Source organism: Heterodontus francisci, chromosome 22 (genome assembly GCF_036365525.1).
Source record: "Heterodontus francisci isolate sHetFra1 chromosome 22, sHetFra1.hap1, whole genome shotgun sequence".
NCBI classification, from domain to species: domain Eukaryota; kingdom Metazoa; phylum Chordata; class Chondrichthyes; order Heterodontiformes; family Heterodontidae; genus Heterodontus; species Heterodontus francisci.
In genome coordinates, this window is record NC_090392.1 from 39,959,131 (window position 1) to 39,982,324 (window position 23,194).

Consider the following 23,194-nt stretch of genomic DNA (forward strand, 5'->3'; position numbering starts at 1 on the left):
ACCCCCTCCCTTGGGATTGACCAACCTGCTGCCACCAGCAACCTCTCAACTGTCAGCTCACAATACCCGGGTGATTGACGGCAGCTCCGGACCAGTAGAAACAGGAGCCGGGACTGGAGGACCCGCCCCCGTGCCACAAGCCCCGCCCTGCACTCTTCGATTGGTTGGAGGACGTATCACAAGCGGGGAGGGGTGGGCCTCCTGCCCCGTTCCTGCTTTTTCTATTGGTCTGGAGCTCCCGTCAATCAGCCGGACCGGTGTTGTGATCGGAGCATGCGCGACCGGCAGAGGCAGCGAGCGCGGTTCCAGTAAGTGGGTTAAAAATACTGTTGTACATTTTGGAAGATTGAGGAGCGGAAAATAAATTCAGTGGTTAAAATTTTAATTGGATTGTGGGATTGGAGAGACCTGGAGGTGTATTATACAAATCTTTGAAGGTGACAGAACACAATGATAAAGCTGTTTAAAAAGCATACTGGATCCTTGTCGTTACAAATAGAAACAGAGAATACAAAGACAAGGAGCTTCTGGTAAACCTTTATAAATCACTAGTTTGATCTCAGCTTGAGTAATGTGTCCAGTTCCAGCTACCAGGCTTAAGAAAGGACATCAAGGCCTTGGAGAGGGTGCAGATGAGATTTACTGGAATGACACCAGGGATGAGGGATTTCAGTTCCCTGGAGAAGCTGGTATTGTTCTGAGAGTGGAGAAGGTGAATGGAAGATTTAATAGAGGCATTCACAATTCTGAGGGATCTTCCTAGAGCAGAGAGGGAGAAACTGTTTCCACAGGCAGGAGGGCCAGTAACTAGAGTACAGAGATTTAAATTAATTGGCCAAAATCACTGGGGTTTGTTGGGGGGAGAAGTGAGGAGAAATGTTTTTAGGCAGATCTGGATGCATTGCCTGAAAGGGTGGAGGAAGCAGACTCAATAAAAATGTTCAAAAGGGAATTACAGAATCACAGAATTGTTACAGTGCAGAAGGAGGCCATTCAGCCCATCATCTGCACCAGCTCTCCGAATGGGAAATTCACCTATCATTAGATAAAAACTTCAAAGTGGAAATTTTCCAAGGCTATGAGGAAAATGTATAGGAATGGGATGAATTGGATTGCTGTTTCAGAGAGCCAGCATAGACTTCCTACTGTGCTGTATGATTCTATGAAATGGTAATGGTCAGGCAGAATCTGTATAAGAAGGAGAAATGGAGAATTGTCAGGAAGAGACCATCACCAAAACTGGGAGATATTACAATAGACAGGGAGGGCCAGAGTGTTGGAGGAGGGGAGAGAGCACGTCTACACAGAGTCAGCACCTTCAGGGAAGGAGCGAGAGGGGGAATCAGTGAGTGTAGAACTGAACCCAACCAGCGTCAGAACCTTCAGAGGAGGAGAGGAAAGTTGTCTGAAAGAAAAATGTTGGAGATGGTGCAATGAGTTTGGATTTCAGCAGAAGGAGGGAGAGTGTGTGGGATGGGAATTTACAACTTTGGGAAACAAGGGAAAAATATATTCTATAGAAACTAGAATTGTCTGTTCTGAATTACTATCCTGTACTGACAGTGATGACTTTTGTAAACTCCTTTTACAGAGTAATGGAAGGGGATGATTTGCAGACAGGAAACTCAAACCAAGCATCACATCAAGATCTGACAGAGTCACTCGATACCTGACTATCACCAGCCTTTGAATGTGGAAGGAGAAATGTTTGTTCTTTAGCGGGAGAATATTTCAACATCAGTGTGACTGGAAAAGCACCGAGACACACACACCCGAGTGAGAGTGTTCCAGTGCACTGAGTGTGGAAAGAGCTTTAACTAGTTACACAGCCTGAAAAAACTTTGCACTGTTCACAGCAGGGTGAATCCGTACATGTGTTCTGTGTGTGGATGAGGCTTCAATTGATTGTCCAACCTGGAGAGACACAAGGACACCCGCACCATGAAGAAACCATGGAAGTGCGGGGAATGTGGGAAGGGATTCAGTTGTCCATCCCAGCTGGAAACTCATCGGCGCAGTCACACTGGGGAGAGGCCGTTCACCTGCTCCGTATGTGGGAAGGGATTCGCTCTGTCGTCCAGCCTTCTGTTACACCAGCGAATTCACACTGACGAGAGGCCTTTTAAATGCTCTGACTGTGGGAACTGCTTTAAAATCTCACCAGATCTAATTAAACACCAGCTTGTTCACACTGACGAGAGACCGTTCAGTTGCTCTCACTGTGAGAAGAGCTTCAGACAGTCATCTCACCTCATTCAACATCAGCGAGTTCACACCGGGGAGAGACCGCTTACCTGCTCCCTGTGTGGGAAGGGATTCACTTCTTCATCCAACTTGGTGAGACACCAGCGAGTTCACACTGGGGAGAAGACATTCACGTGCTCTGTGTGTGGGAAGGGATTTTCTCAGTCATCCAATCTGCTGAGACACCAGCGAGTTCACACTGGGGAGAGGCCATTCACCTGCTCTGTGTGTGGGAAAGGATTTTCTCGATCATCTCACTTGCTGACACACCAGCGAGTTCACATGTGACTACAGAGATTGGATTCTGCTGTTAGCACATCCTTTGTTTGTTTCTGTTGATGTTAATAACCCCTCTAACTGGGCTGGAGTTTAATATTCTGGATCGTTGTTAAATAAATCAGTTTTACTGGAAACACATGGTGTGTTGTGTTCTTTATTTCTACAAGAGGAGACTAATTGATGTCCTGTTACCAACGGCTGCATTTTTAGGCCTTTTCTCCTTTCTAACTCTAGATTATTTCAGTTTATTTACCTTCAGTTACTCTCATTGACAAGTCCCAGCTCCCCATATCTTCCAGAGTGCCTCTCCCTGTCTTGTGATCCAGGGAAGGTATTGGTAACACTAAACACAAAACCCAGTTGGTTAATCGCTTTTAGCTACTGGACTTAGTGTGTGCCCCACAGGAAATAGGAGCAGACCATATGGCTCATTGAGCCTGCTCCGCCATTCAATATGATCATGGCTGACCTCAGGCTTCAACTCCACTTTCTCGCCTGCTCGACATATCCCTTGGTTTCCTGAGAGAGCAAAAAACTGTCTATCCAGCCTTAAATGGGGAGGCGGTGGCATAGAGGTATTATCACTGAATTAGTAATCCAGAGGCCCAGGCTAATACCCCGGGTCACGTGAGATTTAAATGCAATTAATTAATAGAAATCTGGAATTGAGAGCTAGTCTTAGTAATACTGCTATGAAACTATCATTGTTGTAAAAAAAAAACAATTGGTCACTAATGTCCTTTAGGGAAGTAAATCTACCATCCTTGCCCGGTCTGGCCTACATGTGACTCCAGACCCGCAGTCTTCTTAACTGCCCTCTGAAATGGCCTAGTAAGCCACTCTGTTGTCAAGGGCCATTAGGGATGGGCAACAAATGCTGGCCTTGCCAGCGACACATCCCGTTAAAGAATATTTTTTACAAAGCCCAGGTTGATGAGACTCTTGAGCTGCCAGTTTGCTGCTGTACTGCTCTGTGAAACCCTCAAATCATTTGTAAACATCTTTCAAATTCTGATAAGTTCCAACTGTCAGTTTCAATTACACTGAAGTCAATGAAAGTCAAGAGAGCGGTTGTGCTAGAACTGTACAAATCACGAGTGTAACAAGGATATTGTTTTCATATCAAAGCTTAGGATTCTGTGTTTTTGAAAACTGAAAAAGATTTTCAGTGGGCATTGAGACACCTGCAAAATAGTTGATCTTTGTGGATGTTTTGAAAGGAAGTTCAACAGAGGAGCTGAACTTGTATACAAGAACTGGAAAGCCAGTAATTTCAAGGAAACCAGGTTTGACCTCCTCAGAGCTACTCTTTGAGTGACAACTGAGACTTTATGTCTGGACATGTGACCTGTTCCGGAAGGTTTTGCTTTCGGCTTGGGACTTTAAAAGCTAGTGAGTTTGGGCAAAAAGCAGGTGTTCTGAAATATGATTCTGGACTGGAGTTCAAAAGAAGACCCAGAAAAAGTATTTCTTCTCTGTAAAGAATCCTTACTCTCAAAAAAAAGCAAAAGCTTGCATGAAGTGGTGCTGTTGCCTTCGGCATTTTAAGAAACCCTGAATGCTTGCAGAAATCTTGTCTCTCTTTTAAAAAGACTTCTGCATCCAATGTGTAACAGAGAACAGTCACCTGTTGCTACAGCCCTGATGGAAGACCTATGTGAAGCCTGCTGCAGTTAAATTGCCTCGAACGCCTACCCCTCACAGACCGTTCATCAACCTTGCCCGGAAAGACTTCAACTGGCATCCAACTATTCAACTTTGGGACACCTCGCCAAACCCATAAAACTTCCTCCCAGATCATAACGAACTAAGTTATTTTACTATTCCTTTCATTTCTATGAAACAGCTATAAACCAGAAACACTTTTTTTTTTCTGGTTAACCTGTTTTTGGATGTATGTGCGTGTGCATGAGCGCCAGGACAAATAAGCTTTAATATCTCAATTCATATATAGATTCACTTCATTATTGGTTAAGATTTAGTTTTATAATAAATAGTTAATTTTGTTGTTGAATAAAGAAATGTGGGTGGTGTGCTTTATTCTGGGGGACAAATAGAGTAGGCTGTTTTGGTAAGTGGAAACATTTATTGATATGCTGTGACCCGTGGAGAAGTGGGACTGAATTAAAAGTGCACTGCTCCCGTCTCGGTCGTAACACTAGTTAGACCACAGCCAGAGTACTGCATACGGTTCTGCTCACTGAATTACAGACAGGATGTGATCACCCCAGAGAGGGTACAGAGGAGATTTACAATGATGTTGCCAGGACTAGAAATTTAGCTATGGGGAAAGATTGAATAGGCTGGGGATGTTTTCTTTGGAACAGAGGAAGCTGAGGGGAGATTTAATTGAGGTCTATAAAATTATGAGGGGCCAAATCAGAGTGGATAGGAAGGACTTATTTCCATTAGAGAGGTCAATAACCAATGACATAGAATTAATGTAATTAGTAGAAGGATTAGAGGGAAGTTGAGGAGGAATCTTTTCAGCCAGAGAATGGTTAGAATCTGGAACTCATGCCTGCAAGGGTAGGAGAGGAAGAAACCTTCATCACATTTAACAAGTATTTAAAAATGCACTTGAGGTTCTGTAACCTACAGGGCGATGGAGCAAGGACTGGAAAGTGGGATTAGATTGACTAGCTCGTTTTCTGCTGGCACAGACACGATGGGCTGAATGGCCTCCTCCTGAGCTCCTCATGTTGATGCGATGGTTCAGGCTAAGAGGTGCCAGTAGCAGGAGCAACAGGAGCAGTGAATAAAATCTAAATGTCGGTAAGTACCGAGATAGTTTATCTGCATTTAGTACAATTCTAATAACTCACCCAGTGCCAGGATATTGGATCAGACCCACCATGGAAAATGAGTTTGACAACCCTGAGGTGGACAATGTCAACCGGATCCTCCATATCTCTGTAACCCCCTCCAGCTCTAGAACCCTCTATCTAAATACAAGCTGTTGTTGGATTACACCCCTGAGATAGACAATGTCAACCAGATTCCCCTCATCCACCAACACAAAACACAAACAATTTTGTAAGGTGCAACCTTCTTTTCCAGAAGCCATGTTGAGTATCTCTAATGGCTCCTTCTCTTCCCCAATGATCAGAAACAGCATCTCTTAGGATCCCTTCATGCCTCTTCCTTGTGATCGAGCTCACACTAATGGGCCTGTAGATTTCTGGCTCTGATTTGTCCCCGATTTGGAAAATGCGAACTACATGAGTTACCTTCTAATCTCAGGAAACAATCCCTGTCTCTATTGAGCTGATGAAGAAATGGGCAAGGGTCTCCCAGAGCACTCATCCCATCTCTTAAACACACTTGGGTGGATATCATCTGGACTTGGAGCACCATCTAGTTTGAGATTTCCTATTTTATCCAGGATCACAATCCCTATTTGAATATTTATGACGTTATTGTCGACAGCACATCCCACAGCTGGAATCTGAGCGTCATCCACAGGAGTGCAGACAGACGTGAAATAATCATTTAACAGCTCTGTCATACCCTGGCAATCTGTTTCAATCTGTCCTGAACTGTCTCTCAGTGGCTCTAAACCATCTTTAATCGTCTTCTTATTCCTGACATAGCTGGAAAAGCTTTTGCTATTGTTGCCACAATTGTGCACCATCTTCTTTTCCAAAGATCTCTTAGCTTCTGTAATGTGCTGTTGTCTCCCTCAATTATGGATGGTATTTGTCCCTAACCTCTGGAAACTGAATTCATCTTGTTCCAAACTGGGTTCAGTGTAAAACAGTTTAGGAAGTCCGGCAACATTCACCCCTAGACCTACACCGACAGGTAAAACCCCAGACGGTTCCTTAGTAAGGATTCCTCTGGTTCGCCACCATATATTTGCCAGAATACTGAAACTCAGCTTTCTTACAGTCCACTCCTGGAGGCCCCACTCCCAAAGCCTGCAACATTCAGTAGGGTCAGTGGTGGAGTTCCACAGTGGGAGTGATCCCAGAGTAACTGTCGGGATCGCACCCCAAGCTATGTATTTTTAGTTAGGCTGCGTTGCTATAATGCAACCACTAGGTGGTGCAGTACTTGCACATGAGCAAATGCAGCCTCATCCACTGAAACGTCACTGCAACATTTTAAGCAGCTGCCAGGATCAAAGATGGGGCTGCTCAATTTATCACAAAAACAAATTTAATTCAATCGCTGTGAACCCATCCCAAACAATATTCCGCTTCTCTTCCCTGGCACTGCCTCCCTTCCCACAGTCAGAGTAGGTGAATGGCCTCTCCCCAGTGTGACTGTGCTGAGGAATTTTCAGCTCAGGCAGGGAATTAACTCCCTTAACATTTACACGGTTTCTCCCCGTATGGCTGGTCTTGTGTCTCAACAGGCCAGGTGAATGGCTGTCAGCCTCGCCACACACACAGCACATGTACAGTTTCTCCTCACTGTGAATGGTGCTTTTTGCTTCCATGTTTAATTTGAGTGATTCTGTCAGATCTTGATGTGATGGTAGGTTTGAGTTTCCCATCGAACCACAAAAACACAAAGCAGGTTGTGAAACTGAGCTGAACAAATCTGATCATTTGTGCAGCCGGCACCAGAAAAAAGTGACCATGAAAGCTGCCGGATTGTCATAAAAACCCAACTGGTTCACCAATGTCCTTCAGGGAAGGAAACCTACTACCTGGTGTGAGTATACACAAGACTCCAGCCTCTATGGGAGGATAGAGGGTGGGTGCAACTTGACCAGAACTCTGAAAGAACCTTCCAGACCTGCAACTTTCACAAGATAAAAGGACAAAGGAAGCAGTGCATTGGAACACCACCTCTTCCAGGTTCTCCTCCAAATGACACACCATTCTGACTTGAACATATATCGCTTTTCCTTCATCATCACTGGGTGAATATCCTGTAACTCCTTATTGAACAGCATTGTGGAAGCACCTTCACAACAAGGACTGCAGCAGTTCAAGAAGGCAGCCCACCATCCCCTTCTCCCACTGGGGCAATGGGAATTGACAATATATGTTGGGTTTGCTAGTGACTCCCAGATTTCAAGAATGAATTTTAAAAATCTGTATGTGTAAAATGGATTAAAAGCCTCTACAGAAATACTTGTCATTAAAATAAGGCTGCGTTTGCTGACAATGCAACCACTAGGTGGCACAGTACGGGCACGTGTAAATGCAGCCTCATCCACTGAAACATCACTGTCTGCAATGTCTCAGGCAGCTGCCAGTAATAAAGATGGCGTTGCTCAATTCATCACAAAAAGCAAACGCAGTCTTAAACCCAAATCCCTACAGTGGCTGCGATCGCCACCTCCATCCCACCCCTAACAATACCCCGCTCCCTCCTGCCATCGCACTTCTCTTCACCACTCCCTCCCGCGCCCATCTATTTGTCGCTCCCTCCCCCCTCCGCCACTCGCTCCCCGCCTTGCCACTTTGTCCGCTCGCTCCCCGCTCCCCGCCCGCTCACTGCAGGCCTCGCCGCTTTCCGCTTCTTGGTCACTGGCTCCATGTCGCCCTGTCACCCGTCGGCCGCTCATTCCCTGCCTTGCCACTTCAGCGGCTTGTTCCCATCCCCGGCCTCTTCTTTGGGCGGCAACGCAAGGAGCAATCAGCCAAAGAGGGAAGGGTGAGAGTGGGAGTGAGTGGCCAAGGGGGGAAGCAGCGAGGGCAAAAGCAAATGGCTGGGGGGGGGGGAGGGGGGAGTGGCAATACGGGAAGTGAATGGCCGAGGGGGGAAGCGGCGTGGGTGAGAGTGAATGGCTGAGGGAAGGCAGCGATGAGGCAGGGTGGAGCGGGAAATTTAAAGGGCCGATTGAAGCGGGGATGGCAGGAGGGAGTGGGGTACTGGTCGGGGGAATGGAGCCGGCGATCGCGGCTATTGAGGGTGATAATGTCATTGCGTGGTGACGTCAAAGTTGTTACGACCGACCACTCCTGTCAAAGCCCCTAATCAAAATATACAATGAGGTGGGGCCAACGCACTGTTAGTTCAATGCCATCGCTCCACAGATCAGCTAACATATCATTTAAAACTTTCCAAATTAAAGAAAAACCCAACCAAATTGTACCTTCTATTAATCCCTGAATGAGGCTAACCAAACCAGGTGTCTTTAAATCAGCAAATTAACTCTTTAATTCGAAGAACTAAATTCTTAAACACTATGAAGATATAAGCAACATTTAAAATAGAAAAATTAGAGACTTTGCAAATTTACAGTCCAATGTTGCTTGAACTCCTCGCGGAGTGTTGCTTGAAGTCCTTCCGGTATGTTACTTTCCTTCTCCAGCGAATTTCAACAATTGACGACTTGCAAACTCTTTCAATGGAATCAAGCTGACTTTAGAGTCTTTGAGGGATAAAAGATTGTCACAGTCCAACTTCCCTTTCTTCAATTTAAATTACCAGAGATCTTTGTTTTGACTTGACTTTTTCGTAGAATTTTGAGAGATAATAATTAAACAGACTAAAATCCTATTCCTTCAGTTTAAATGGTTGAGAGCTCTTTTTCTAGGTGCTGTCATCACAGCTGTCTGTGTCCTCTGTCTGTGTGTTCTGTTAGAACAAACTGTCTTCAACTAAGAGCCAGTCAAAACTGAATTGTAACAAATGTATGGCATGAGACTCACTCCCAGTGGTTGTATCTATGGTAACGAGAATGTACCCTTTGAATCGCAGTCTCCAAATGGCTGTTTCTAAGGCATGTTCCTATTACTCCTGAGGCTTGCTGGTTCTTAAAGCAATACTGATCCCTTGCAAGCCTTAAAGGCAAACCACATATTCTGAAAAAAAGCTACAGGACCATGACAGTGTGCACATGTGCACATTCATGCTGGCAAGCTGGCAAATGCTTGCACACACTGATGACATCCGCGATCACTTTACACATGCTCTGCATTGTCAGGAGTCACTTTGTTTACAAATATATAAAAAGGAAGAGAGTAGCTAAAGTAAGCTTTGGTCCCTTAGAGGATGAAGCAGGGGAATTAACAATGGGAAGCAATGAAATGGCAGAGACTTTGAACAAGTATTTTGTATCTAACTTCACAGTAGAAGACCCAAAAAGCATCCCAAGAATAGCAGAGAATCAAGAGGAAAAAGCAAGGGAAGAACTTAAAATCATCACGACTACTAGAGAAAAGTACAAGGAAAACAAATGGGACCAAAGGCTGACAAGTCCGCTGGACCTGATGGCCTGCATTCCAAGGGTCTTGAAAAAAGTGGCTGCAGAGATAATATGGATTGGTTGTAATCTTCCAAAATTCCCTAGATTCTGGAAAGGTCCCAGTTGATTGGAAAACTGCAAATATAACACCTCTTTTCAAGAAAGTGGGTGACAGAAAGCAGTTAGCCTAACATCTGTCAGTGGCAAAATGCTAGAATACATTATTAAAGAAGTAGTAGCAGGACATCTAGAAAATCATAATGCAATCAGGCAGAATCAACATGATATTATTAAGGGGAAATCATGTTTGACAAATTTATTAGACTCCTTTGATGATGTAACGAGCCAGGGTGGATAAAGGGGAACCAGTAGATGTGGTGCTGGACTGTATCTGGAGCATGCGTTGTGTCACTGTGATCAGAGCTGTGCGAGTGCTGGAGATGCTTTTGTAGTGGGTGAAAGTCGGCGAGTTGCAAGGGAGGAATGGAGTGGGCGGGGAGGCTTCAGAAACACCTGGTGTAGCCTGCAAGCCCTGAATAAGAAGCTCCGGTCCCGTGTTTGCAACTCTGGAGATTTTTCCTGGGAACAAACCCAGGATAACGACTGCCATCTTGGTTGAACGGGGAGCAGGGCACATGCGCAGTCATCAGTGACGGCACAGAGGGTGGACAGGGCTTCAGGGTCCCAGTGACCAGGAGAGAAAACCATTGACTGGATAGCCTCGTGAATGCACAATTTTCCCAGAGCCTGTTCAGCATTGCCAGGTCTCTTTGGTGCAGGCGCAGATGGTCTGTGTATGTGTGTGATGTCTTCACGCTGCAGGACATGCTTGGTGGCATCATCCCACTCAGCAGGTATTTCCTCAGTGATGTGATTTTTGAAACCTCTGATTTCCAGCTGCAGGCTCCAGCAGGAAGTTTTACATTTGAAGGATGTGAGCATTGCTGGCAAGCCCAACATTTATTGCCCATCCCTCATTGCCCTTGAAAATCGTAGAATGTTTATGGCACAGAGAGAGGCCACTTGGCCCATCATGTCTGTGCCAGCCCAAAAACGATCCACCCATTCTAATCCCACCTTCCAGCATTTGTCCGTTGCCCTGCAGATTACTGCACTTGAGGTGCATATTTTAAATGGGTTGAGGGTTTCTGCCTCAACTACCCTTCCAGGCAGTGCATTCCAAACCCTTACCATCCTCTGGATGAAAAAACCTTTCCTCATCTCCCCTCTAATTTTTCTATCCATCACTTTAAATCTATGCCCCCTTGTCACTGACCTCTCTCCTAAAGTAAATAGGCCCTTCACCTCCACTCTATCTAGGCCCTTCAAAATTTTGTACATTTCAATTAGATCTCCCCTTAGCCTTCTCTGTTCCAAGGAGAACAACCCCAGCCTATCCAATCTTTCCTCATAGCTGCACTTTTCCAGTCCTAGCAACATCCTCATAAATCTACTCTGTACCCTCTGTACTGCAATTGCATCCTTTCTGTAATGAGGTGACCAGAACTGCACACAGTACTCAAGTTGTGGCCTAACCAATGATTTATACAGTTAACAGATGAGAAGGTGGTGATGAGCTGCCTTCTTGAACCACTGTAGTTGTGTGGGGTAGGTACACCAACAGTGCTGTTAAGGAGGGAATTCCAGGATTTTGAGCCAGTGATAGTGAAGGAACGGCGATATAGTTCCAAGTTAGGATGGTGTGTGACTTGGAGGGAAACTTGCACGTGGTGGTGTTCCCATGTATCTGCTGCCCTCGTCCTTCTAGATGGTAGAGGTCACGGGTTTGGAAGGTGCTGTCGAAGGAGCCTTGGCGAGTTGCTGCAGTGCATTTTGTACATGTTATTCACTGCTGCCATTGTGTGTTGGTGGTGGAGGGAGTGAATGTTGAAGTGGGTGGATGGGGTGCCAAACAAGTGGGCTACTTTGTCCTGGATGGTGTCGAGCTTCTTGAGTGTTGTTGGAGCTGCACCCATCCAGGCAAGTGGAGAGTATTCCATCACACTCCTGACTTGTGCCTTGTAGATGGTGGACAGGCTTTGGGGAGTCAGGAGGTGAGTTACTGTCCGCAGAATTCCCAGCATTTGACCTGCTGTTGTAGCCACAGTATTTATGTGACTAGTCCAGTTCAGTTTTCTGGTCAATGGTAACCTCCAGGATGTTGATAGTGAGAGATTCAGCAATGGTAATGTCATTGAATGTCAAGTGGAGATGGTAAGATTCTGTTATTGGAGATCGTCCATGCCTGGCACTTGTGTGGTGTGAATGTTACTTGCCACTTATCAGCCCAAGCCTGGATGTTGCCCAGGTCTTGCTACATCTGGACACAGACTGCTTCAATATCTGAGCAGTTGCAAACATCATACAATTATCAGCGAACATCCTTAATTCTGAACTTTGATGGAGGGAAGGCCATTGATGAAGCAGCTGAAGATGGTTGAGCCTAGGATACTATCCTGAAGAACTGCTGCAGCAATGTCCTGGAGCTGAGATGATTGGCCTCCAACAACCACAACCATCTTCCTTTGTGCTAGGTACGACTCCAACCAGCAGAGAACTTTCCTCTTGATTACCATTGACTTTAGTTTGGCTCAGGTTCATTGATGCCATACTTGGTCAAATGCTGCCTTGATATCCAGGGCAATCACTTTCACCTCTTGAGTTCAGCTCTTTTGTCCATGTTTGGACCAAGGCTGTAATGAGCTCTGGAGCTGAGTGGCCCTGGTGGAACCCAAACTGAGCACCGGTGAGCAGGTTATTGCTGTTTAAGTGGTGCTTGATAGCACTGTCGATGACACCTTCCACCACTTTGCTGATCGTCAAGAGTAGACTGATGGGGCCGCATTGGGTTTGTCCTGCTTTTTGTGCATAGGACATAGCTGGGCAATTTTACACATTGTTGGGTAAATGCCAGTGTTGTAGCTGTACTGGAACAGCTTGGCTAGGAGGCATGGCTAGTTCTGGAGCATAGGTCTTCAGCACTACAGCTGGGATGTTGTCAGGGCCCATTGCCTTTGCAGTATCCAGTGCATTCAGCCATTTCTTGATATCATGTAGTGTTATCCGTGAGAGGTTCCATGGCTCTGGGGCTGATGTGCTGCTTTGTTGCGGATCTGAATCCATTTCCATCCATTGCTATGTTTCACTTCTGGCCTTCCCGATCGCCCCTCTGGCATTGTCTAACTTCCTCTGCCTCTAATAATTTGTATTTTAACTGTGTTTGGTTTTTTATTGTTACTTCCACTGGCCATGACTAAATGAGGTTTCCACTAATGTGCATCCCCCGACCATGCACTGCTGAATTACCAGCTTTATCTTCCCACAGTATCTTTCATGGTCAGGAATTGTTTTTCCTGCGCTATAGTCTATTTCTCTTCCACTTCTGAGCTTATACTGACCATCAAATTCTGCACCATCTTTACTCCCTGTAATTTATTCTACACACCTGAAACATTAACGCTGTCCCTCTCTCCACAGATGCTGCCCGGCCTGCTGAGTATTTCCAGCATTTTCTCTCTTTATTTCACATTTCCAGCATCCGCAGTATTTTGCTTTTGTTTTATTGCAGGCATTGCTCACAGAACTGAGTCTAGAAACACAGACAGACCAATTAAGAGCCTGTTTTTATCGAGGTGGGAGTTGGATGCAGAAGTCGGTCCCTGACCTCCTGTGTAGATCTTTTTTGCTGCATCATTTTGAGCTGGAGTGGAGATGGAGGAGAAGCTGCTGGATTTCACCTGAGTACTTTTAAAGATAGTCAGGCCCAAAAATTTCAATTGTGAGACTGTCAAGGATGGTAGATTCTAGAGACGATTAGGTAGTTTAGCAGACAATATCAGTACAACGTAATAGAGTATTGTTTTCACAAAGTGACTCCTGACAATGCAGATCATGCGTAGAGTGATCGCAGACGTCATCAGTGCGTGTGAACATTTGCCAGCCTGCCAGTCTGAATGCGCGCGTTGACGTCACCACGCAATGACATCATCACTCTCAATAGCCGCAATTGCCGGCTCCATTCCCCCGAACAGTATCACGATGGCAGAAGGGAGTGGGGTACTGTTGAGGGTGGGATGGAGTTGGCGATTGCAGCCACTGTGGGGATTCGGGTTTAAGGCTGCAGTTGTTTTTTGTGACAAATTGAGCAGCGCCATCTTTATTACTGGCAGCTGCCTGAGACGTCGCAGATAGTGACGTTTCAGTGGATGAGGCTGCATTTGTGCATGTGCCAGTACTGTGCCACCTAGTGGTTGCATTGTCAGCAAATGCAGCCATTTGTAAAAGCTTTTACTGCCTGTTTTTATATTTCATGCTATCTTACTCTCGTACTCTAATTTCACCCGTTTTTGGAGTCATCTTCTGCTAGTTTCTAAATTTTTTGCAATCTTCTGGCCTACCACACTTCTTTGCAGCATTATAGATCTTTTCTTTCAATTTTATACCATCCTTAACGTCCTTAGTTATCCATGAATAGTGCATCCTTCTCATAGAGTCTTTCTTTCTCAATAGAATATATCTTTTTGAGAGTTATTGACTATGTCCTTAAATGTCGGCCATTGCTTCTCTACTCTCTTACTTTTTAACTTATTTTCCCAGTCCACTTTAGGCAACTCTGTCTTCATACCCTTGTAATTGCCTTTATTTAAGATTAAGACACTAGTTTCAGGCCCAAACTTCTCACCTTCAAACTGAGTGAAATTCTATCTTGTTATGATCACTCTTGTCTAGAGGATCCTTGACTATGAGGTCATTTATTTATCCTATCTCATTAACCATTACCAGATCTAATATAGCCTGCTTCCAGTTGGTTCCAGAACCTATTGTTCTAAGAAACTGTCCCTAGTACACTGTATGAACTCATCCTCCAGGCTACCTTTGCCAATTTGATTAGTCCAGTCTATATGAAGATTAAAATTGCCCACAATTATTATCGTACCTTTCCTACAAGCCCCCAGTATTTCTTCATATATACTCTGTCCAACAATGTAGCTGTTAGAGGGCCTACAAACTACTTCCACAAGTGACTTCTTTCTTTTACTATTTCTTATCTCCAACCAAACTGATTCTATATCTGGATCTTCCGAGCCATGATCATTTCTCACTATTGTATTGATCTCATTCTTTATTAACAGAGCTACCCAAGCTCCCGTTCCTTTCTTCCCATCCTTCTGAAATGTCAAATATCCTTGAATATTTATTTCCCAGCCTTAGTCACCTTGCAACCCTGCCTCTGTAATGGCTATCCCATTTATTTCTATTTGTGCTATCAATTCATCCATCTTGTTATGAATGCTACATGCATTCAGATAAAGTGCCTTTATTCTTGTCTTTTTACCATTTTTCCGTACTCTGACCTTACTTGCTGATGCACACTTATGCTTGTATGTTCCGTCCCTTCCTGTCACACACTGGTTGTCATTACCTACATTGCTACCCTGCACTATTGCCTTGTCCTTTCTTGTTAACTTCCTAAATTTTCCCTCACCTGAACTCTTCCCCTCCCCCCCCCATTTAGTTTAAAGCCCTCTCTACACTCTTAGTTATATGATTCACCAGGACCCTGATCTCAGCATGGTTCAGGTGAAGGTCGTTCCAATAGTACAGCTCCTTCTTTCCCCAGTACTGGTGCCAATGCTCCATGATTGTAACCCATTTCTCCCACACAATCTTTGAATCATGCATTCAACTCTCAGATCTTATTTACCCCTAAGCCAAGTTGCTTGTGGCTCAGGTAATAATCCAAAGATTATTACCTTTGTGGTTCTAAATTTTTAATTTAGACCCTAGCTGCTCATACTCTAAGCAGAACCTCTTTCTTTGTCCTACTTATATCGTTGGTACCCACATGGACCATGAAAACTGGACCCTTCCCATCTCATTGCAAGTTTTTCTCCAGACCCAAGGAGATAGAATCATAGAATGTTGGCAGCACAGAAAGAGGCCACTTGGCCCATCGTGTCTGCCCTGGCTAAAAAAAAAAGAGTCCCCTAATCCCACTTTTCAGCATTTGGTCCATATCCCTGCAGGTTATGACACTTCCGGTGCACATCTAGGCCCCTTTAAAATGAGTTGAGGGTTTCTGCCTCTAACACCCTTTCAGGCAGTGAGTTTTAGACCCCCACCACCCTCTGGGTGAAAACATCTCTCCTCATCTCCCCTTTAGTCCTTCTACCAATCACTTTAAATCTGTGCCCCCCAGTCACTCACCTCTCTGCTAAGGTAAATTGACCCTTCCCATCCACTCTATCAGGTCCCTCAAAATTTTGTACATTTCAATCAAGTCTCCACTCAGCTTCCTCTGTTCCGAGGAGAACAACCCCTGCCTATCCAATCTTTCCTCATTGTTGCAATTTTTCAGTCCTGGCAACATCCTCATAAATCTCCTCTGTACTCTCTCCAGTGCAATTACATCCTTTCTGTAATGAGGTGACCAGAACTGCACACAGTACTCCAGGTGTGGCCTAACCAAATGAGTTATACAGTTCCAGCATAACCTCTCCGCTCTTGTATTCTATACCTCGGCTAATAAAGGAAAGGATTCCATTTGCCTTCTCAACCACCTTATTGACCTGTCCTGCTACCTTCAGGGATCTGTGGACATTCACTCCAAGGTCCCTTACTTCCTCTACACCTCTCAATATTCTCCCATTTATTGTGTATTCCTTTGCCTTGTTTGACCTCCCCAAATGCATCACCTCACACTGCTCTGGGTTAAATTCCATTTGACAATTTTCTGCCCACCTGAGTATGCCATCAATATCTTCCTGCAGTCTACAGCTATCCTCCTCGCTGTCAACCACATGGTCAATTTTTGTATCATCTGCAAACTTCCTGATCATTCCTCCTACATTTATGTCCAAATTATTAATATATACCATAAAAAGCAGGGGACCCAGTACTGAGCCCTGCGGAACCCCATTGGAAACAGCCATCCAGTCACAAAGACTCCTGTCAACAATTACCCTTTATTTTCCTGCCACTGAGCCAACTTTGTATCCAGCTTGCTACATTTCCCTGGATCCTATGGGCTTTTTTTTTTAACCAGTCTGCCGTGTGGGACCTTGTCAAAAGCCTTGCTAAAATCCATGTAGACCACATTAACTACACTACCCTCATCTATCTTCCTTGTTACTTCTTCAAAAACGTCAATTAAGTTAGTCAGACACAATCGTCCCTGAACAAATCCATGTTGACTATCCTTGACTAATCCCTGCCCTTCTAAGTGACAGTTTATCCTGTCTCTTAGAATTGATTCCAATAATTTGCCCACTGCCGAACTGAGACTGACTGACATGTAATTATTCAGTCTATCCCTTGTTCCCTTTTTAAATAAAGGTACAAAGTTAGCAGACCTCCAATCCTCCGGCACCACACTGGTATCCAGGATTGGAAAATGATGGTCAGACCTTCTGCTATTTCCCCCAAACTTCTTTTAACAGCCTGGGGTACATTTCATCCTGCCCTGGTGATATATCCTCTTTCAAGGATGCTAATCCTTTTAATACTTCTTCTGTCTTTATGTGAAGACAGTTTGCAGATAGAAAGAACATGTACACACATTGCGCCTGTTTCAGCTAAACAAAATAAGTGACAACCATTAGCTGGTGCATTCCTCCGGGCAATGCCTTGACCAATCAAAGTCAAGCTACTCGGTTTAAATTTCAAATAAAGCTTGACAGTTAACTGTCAGTCACCATAAACTGGTGCATTCTCCATGGCAACACATCTATCAATCAGAGTTCACTTTCCAACCAATCAGCACTCTCTTCTCATACAGTATAAAGTCATTGTTTTTTCTTTCATTGGTATTCTTGTAGATTGTCCTGATGAGTGCAAGATGAAAAGATTCGACAACATGTCTCTATTTTCAGCAATACACAAGTTCTGTACGGCCAAACAAAGTTAATCTAACCTCTCAACAGATTTCAGAAGCTTTCATTCTTTTACATCTCTCTGTATCTCCCATGTGTCCTCCTTGCTCCTTCTTTCCCCCTCTATCTTCCCTCACTTCCCTTGTTTTTATCTCTGTACCTTGCTTTCTCTCCTTTCCTATAAATCGTCATTCATCTCTTTTATTGCTCTCTTTGTATCTTTCCCGCTCTTTGCTTCCCTCTCTCTTCACCAATCTCCTATCTCTATCTTTCATTTTCTCCATCATGCTTTCTCTACAAATTGCTTGGTAATTTTTTTTTGCTATCTCTGCCTACTCGCTGTCTCTCTCTCTCTGACTACACTCTGTTCATTTCTTTCAGCCTCTCCCTTTGCCATGAATTTATTTCCCACTCATTATCTGTGCCTGATCTTTGTACCTCTCTCTGATTAACTGTGCAGGGGTTCTGTCTCATACACTTTTTTAAATCTTTCTCTGTTTCTGGGAATTTCTGTGTTACACCATTAACCAGGTTTGACTGACTTCGCTACATGGAGTCAATCTGCTCAATTCCAGCCAAATATTAATATAGAGACCAAAAAATGCCAAAACACAAGTGGTAACAGCAGAAATCCCCCATTCTCTATGCTCTCATCCCCACGGTTGGCCCACACCTCCATGCTCTCTATGCTCCCATCTCTGCTCTCTGCTCTACCATCCCTGCTTTGTACAGTCCCATCCACTCCCTCCGCATACCTAAACATGATTTCTGCCCAGCAATGCCCGCTCGCCACTCACCCACCACCAGTTTCTGCTCACGCATCTGCACTCTCTACTCATCCATTCTCACTCACCCATCCCTACTCTCCCTTCAACAATCCCTGCTCTGACACAGCCATCCTTCACCTAATTCTGATCCCCTCTCCCTACTTACTCATCTCCAATCTCCACTCACTCATACAAGCTCTCTGCTCAGGCATCCTTCACTGATCCTGCTCCTTAATCACTGTTCTCTATTATTGACAATGACATTTGCCTGCATCTAAACTGGATGCCTATTCAAGTGCTGAAAGTATCACACTCTTTCCACTCCCTCTTAATAGCAGTGTTTTGGACTGAAGCAATTTTGTCCTCACCTGTAGACTGTGCTGAAGTCAGGGAAAGTCGGTGTGGACATACGAACATATGAATTAGGAGCAGGAGTAGGCCACTCGGCCCCTCAAGCCTACTCCACCATTCACTAAGATCATGGCTGATCTGATTGTAACCTCAACTCCACATTCCCACCTAGCCCCAATAACCTTTCTCCCCTTCCTTATCAAGAATCTATCTACCTTTGCCTTAAGAATATTCAAAGACTCTGCTTCCACTGTCTTTTGAGAAAGAGTGTTCCAAAGACTCACACCCTCTGAGAGAAAAAAAATGCCTTTTCATCTCTGTCTTAAATGGGTGACCCCTTATTTTTAAGCAGTGAAGCCCAGTTCTAGATTCTCCCACAAGAGGAAACATCCTTTCCACATCCAAGACCCCTCAGAATCTTATATGTTTCAATCAAGTCGCCTCTTACTCTCCTAAACTCCAGCGAATACAAGCCTAGCCTGTCCAACCTTTCCTCATAAGACAACCCACCCATTCCAGGTATTAGTCTAGTAAACCTCTGAACTGCTTCCAATGCACTTACATCCTTCCTTACATAAGGACACCAGTACTCCAGATGTGATCTCACCAATGCCCTGTATAACTGAAGCCTAACCTCCAACTTTTGTATTCAATTCTCCTCACAATAAATGATATTCTATTAGCTTTCCTAATTACTTGCTGTACCTGCATACTAACCTTTTGCAATTCATGCACTAGGACGCCCAGATCCCTCTGCATCTCAGAGCTCTGCAATCTCTCACCATTTAGATAATATGCTTCTTTTTTATTCTTCCTGTCAAAATGGACAATTTCACATTTTCCCACATTATACTCCATTTGCCAGATTTTTGCCTGCTCACTTAACCAATCTATATCCCTGTTTAGCCGCCTTACGTCCTCTTCACAACCTACTTTCCTACCTAGCTTTGGGTCATCAGCAAATTTAGCAACCATACATTCGGTCACTTCATCCAAGTTACTTATATAAATTGTAAAAAGTTGAGGCCCCATCACTGTTCCTTGTGGCACACCACTAGTACCATCTTGCCAACCAGAAAATGACCCATTTGTGCCTACTTTCTGTTGCCTGTTAGCTAGCCTTGCTAACAATCTTCTATCCATGCCAAAATGTCACCCCCTACAGCATGAGATTTTATTTTCAGCAATAACCTTTGATGTGGAACCTTAGCAAATGCCTTCTGGAAATCTAAGTACAGTACATCCACCGGTTCCCCTTTATCCACAGCACATGTTACTTCTTCAAAGAACGACAATAAATTGGTTAAACATGATTTCCCTTTAACAAAACCATGTTGACTCTGCCTGATTACCTGGAATGTTAAGACAGATGTTAAGCTAACTGGCCTGTAGTTTCCTGCTGTCTGTCTCCCTCCCTTTTTGAATAAAGGAGTTGCATTGGCTATTTTCCAATCTAATGGAACCTCCCCCAAATCTAGAGAATTTTGGAAAATCAAAACCAACACATCAAGTATTTCACTAGCCATTTCTTTTAAGATCTTAGGATGGAGTCCATGAGGATCCCGGGACATGTCAGCCCACAGCTCCAACAATTTGCTAAGTACCACTTCCCTGGTTGTAATTTTCTTGAGTTCCTCCCTCCCTTCCATTTCCTGATTTACAGCTATTTCTGGGATGTTACTTTTGTTTTATTATTCTTTCATGGAATGTGAACGTCGCTGGCAGGCTGGCATTTCTTGCCCATCCCTAATTACCGTTGAACTGAGTGGCTTACTAGGCCACTTCAGAGGGCAGTTAAGAGTCAACCACATGAAGGCCAGACCAGATAAGAATGGCAGATTTCCTTCCCTAAAAGACATTAGTGAACCAGATGGCTTTTTACAACTGTTGATGATCGTTTCATGGCACCATTACTGAGACTAGCTTTCATTTTTTAAAATCCATTAATTGAACTTAAATTCCACCAGCTGCCATGGTGGGATTTGAACCCATGTCCCAAAAACATTAGCCTGGGGCTCTGGATCTCTAGTCCAGCGACATGACCAAAATGCCACCGACTTTCAAGAATTGCAGAGGTGGGGGTGATCTGATTGAGGTTTATAAGATGATGAAGGCCAGATCTAGGTTAATGTCAGTTGATGGTCCTTTTCCCAAAGAATTGTATATTTCTGGAACAGGCTGTGATCCAATATGGTGGCTGTCAATTTGTTGCATTCCTTCAAGTAAGAACTGGACCTATTTCTGGTTGGATAGCACCTCTCACAAAAGGTATGTACTTCAAGGTATTCAAGGCCAGAGTGATCTCCTGGACTAGTTTTGATCACCTAGATAGGTGGAGAGGAAGTTACCAGATTTCCTCACCCCAATTTGTCTGGGAATTTTTTATCTGGCTTTTTGCTTCTTCCAGGGATTCACATGATTTTGGATGGAGTAGGGAAGTATATCAAAAGCAAAAACAGCGGATGCCAGAAATCTAAAATGCGAACAGAAAATTATGCAAACACTCAGCAGGTCTGGCAGCATCTGTGGAGAGAGAAACAGTTAACATTTCAGGTCAGTGACCATTCATCAGGGAGCTCGGGAATGTTTATATTGTGACACACACATTGGATGGGGCAGGCTGGATTGGCCATAGGGTCTTCACCAGTCTGCTATTTTTTATATATTTCTATCAATCTACCTATCTATCTCTATCTATCTGTTTATCTGCATGTCTATCTATCTCTCTATCTACAATGTACCTCTACTCCTGTAGGATTCTATTTTTGATGTAAATCTCAATGTACTTTAATAATTTTAAAAGATGGTTGACATATTGTCTACTCATTCTCGGTCTAAGGGTCATGTCCAGCAACAGAGGAGGTGAAGGTCTTCCTTTTTGTGGAATTTTGTGGGCCAGTGTATTTATCTCTGGCCTTTTACCTTCTGGGACTTGTATCAAGACCAGCACCAGACAAATGGTATGAATTCTCCTCTCTCTGAGGGGGGACTGGGTGGGGCAGTGGTTCATGCCCTGTAATTACCGATGGATTGATTTACACGATCAGGTGTCAGTACTCACTAGGATTTTCATCTCCTGACCTCCCCCCCCAGGGAAGTCCCAGTCCCACCCTGCAGTAGAACAGCTGTCAATATAGTACAGATTTCCATACCTAATGATGATGCTGAGCATTTTCCACATGCTCAACACGAACAGCAAATAGTGATCGGGTTCTATTCAAAGTTACTCATGTTGTTCCTATTTCATTTTCAACAAGACATTTGCCTTTCTGCCAATCTGTCTGTTTACTGCATCAACAACCATCTATTAGTCTGTCTAATTATCTATCTGCCTGTTTATCTTGCCGTCTATCTATCCAACTATCTATATGTACCTAGTGATCTATCTTTGCAAATCAAAATTGTAACTAACTTTGTTTCGATCTATATACATATATATTTATGAATCTGTCTATGTGTATGTATCTTTCTATCTATGTATATTTATCTATGCAACAACCTATCTATCTTACTGTCCAAGTAGGTATCAAACTATCTATCTATTAATATTGATATATGCATAGCTCTACAAATCTATTTATATATATATAATTCCACTTCGCTGTATCTCCATTTTTGTACTAAAGCTACCCCACTACCTTGGCCTCTATTTTTTATCAGTAACAAGGCTTGATGTTAAAAGGAAAGATGCAGTTGGTTTTGTGTAATGACACAACCTTTATTCACTCAACATGCTAAAAGTTGATTTTCTTGTTGATCGATTATCAAAGAAACAGTTATAAAAACAGACAGGGTGAAGTGACGTCCCAGTGGAAATTAGACAATATTTCTCTCAAGCCGGAACTTTTAGATAGTCTCATGTCATTCTCTCTCTGACAATTTATTGTAACCCCTAATCACTCCAGCCCACTAGTTGGAAGGTCCATGATATGACCTCTGCAAACATGTTGCCAGGCTGCAGGGGGCATTGCAATTGTCCATTCGATTCTGATTAAATGAAGAGGGAATGGAGACATGACCGGGCAGACACAAGATGATTTCTACACCCCACAAACAGAGACCCCAAATAAGCTAAATCTTACTTAGTTACTAAACCTTAGTTACTTATAAATAATAACCAGAGCAAAATATTATCGTGAAAGGAAGGCAGAATGTATGACTTTGAAATAAGAACTGAATTATTTCTGCATGATCCTGGTGTAATTCGACCCCAGCCAGCCAATTTCATTCCATATGAAAACAATAACTGTTCTTGACTCTCATTGTGAAACACCAGTCGACTGGTGATATAATTAATTGTATATACGCCACATGGCAACTGAGTTTCCAGCAATACCCATTATAAGCACTAAGCTAAGGAGGCAGGAAAGATAACAATTTTAAACTTCTCCAATGCTTCAAGGCTCTGTCGATCAAGCGCCCTAGACTTGTATTTCCAGTCTGATTGGATGAGTTGATCTCAGACCCAGGTCTGGTGATTGTTACATTCCAGCTCACAACAGTAACCATTTGATGTTATGTCAAACAATGAA

General features: G+C 43.8%; 1 protein-coding gene across 2 annotated transcripts; it reads left to right on the top strand.

Moving 5' to 3' along the window:
- The first annotated feature begins 256 nt into the window (after positions 1-256).
- LOC137381604 (zinc finger protein 239-like) lies at positions 257-2,657 on the top strand. 2 transcript variants are annotated; one of them, XM_068054308.1, is made up of 2 exons: positions 257-308; positions 1,592-2,657. In XM_068054308.1, the coding sequence occupies exon 2, from the start codon at positions 1,942-1,944 to the stop codon at positions 2,530-2,532; it is 591 nt and encodes a 196-aa protein (XP_067910409.1). In that variant the 5' UTR covers positions 257-308; positions 1,592-1,941; the 3' UTR covers positions 2,533-2,657. The 2 variants fall into 2 exon arrangements, with proteins under 2 accessions (XP_067910409.1, XP_067910410.1); XM_068054309.1 differs by lacking the exon at positions 257-308 and adding an exon at positions 317-530.
- Positions 2,658-23,194: the final 20,537 nt, after the last annotated feature.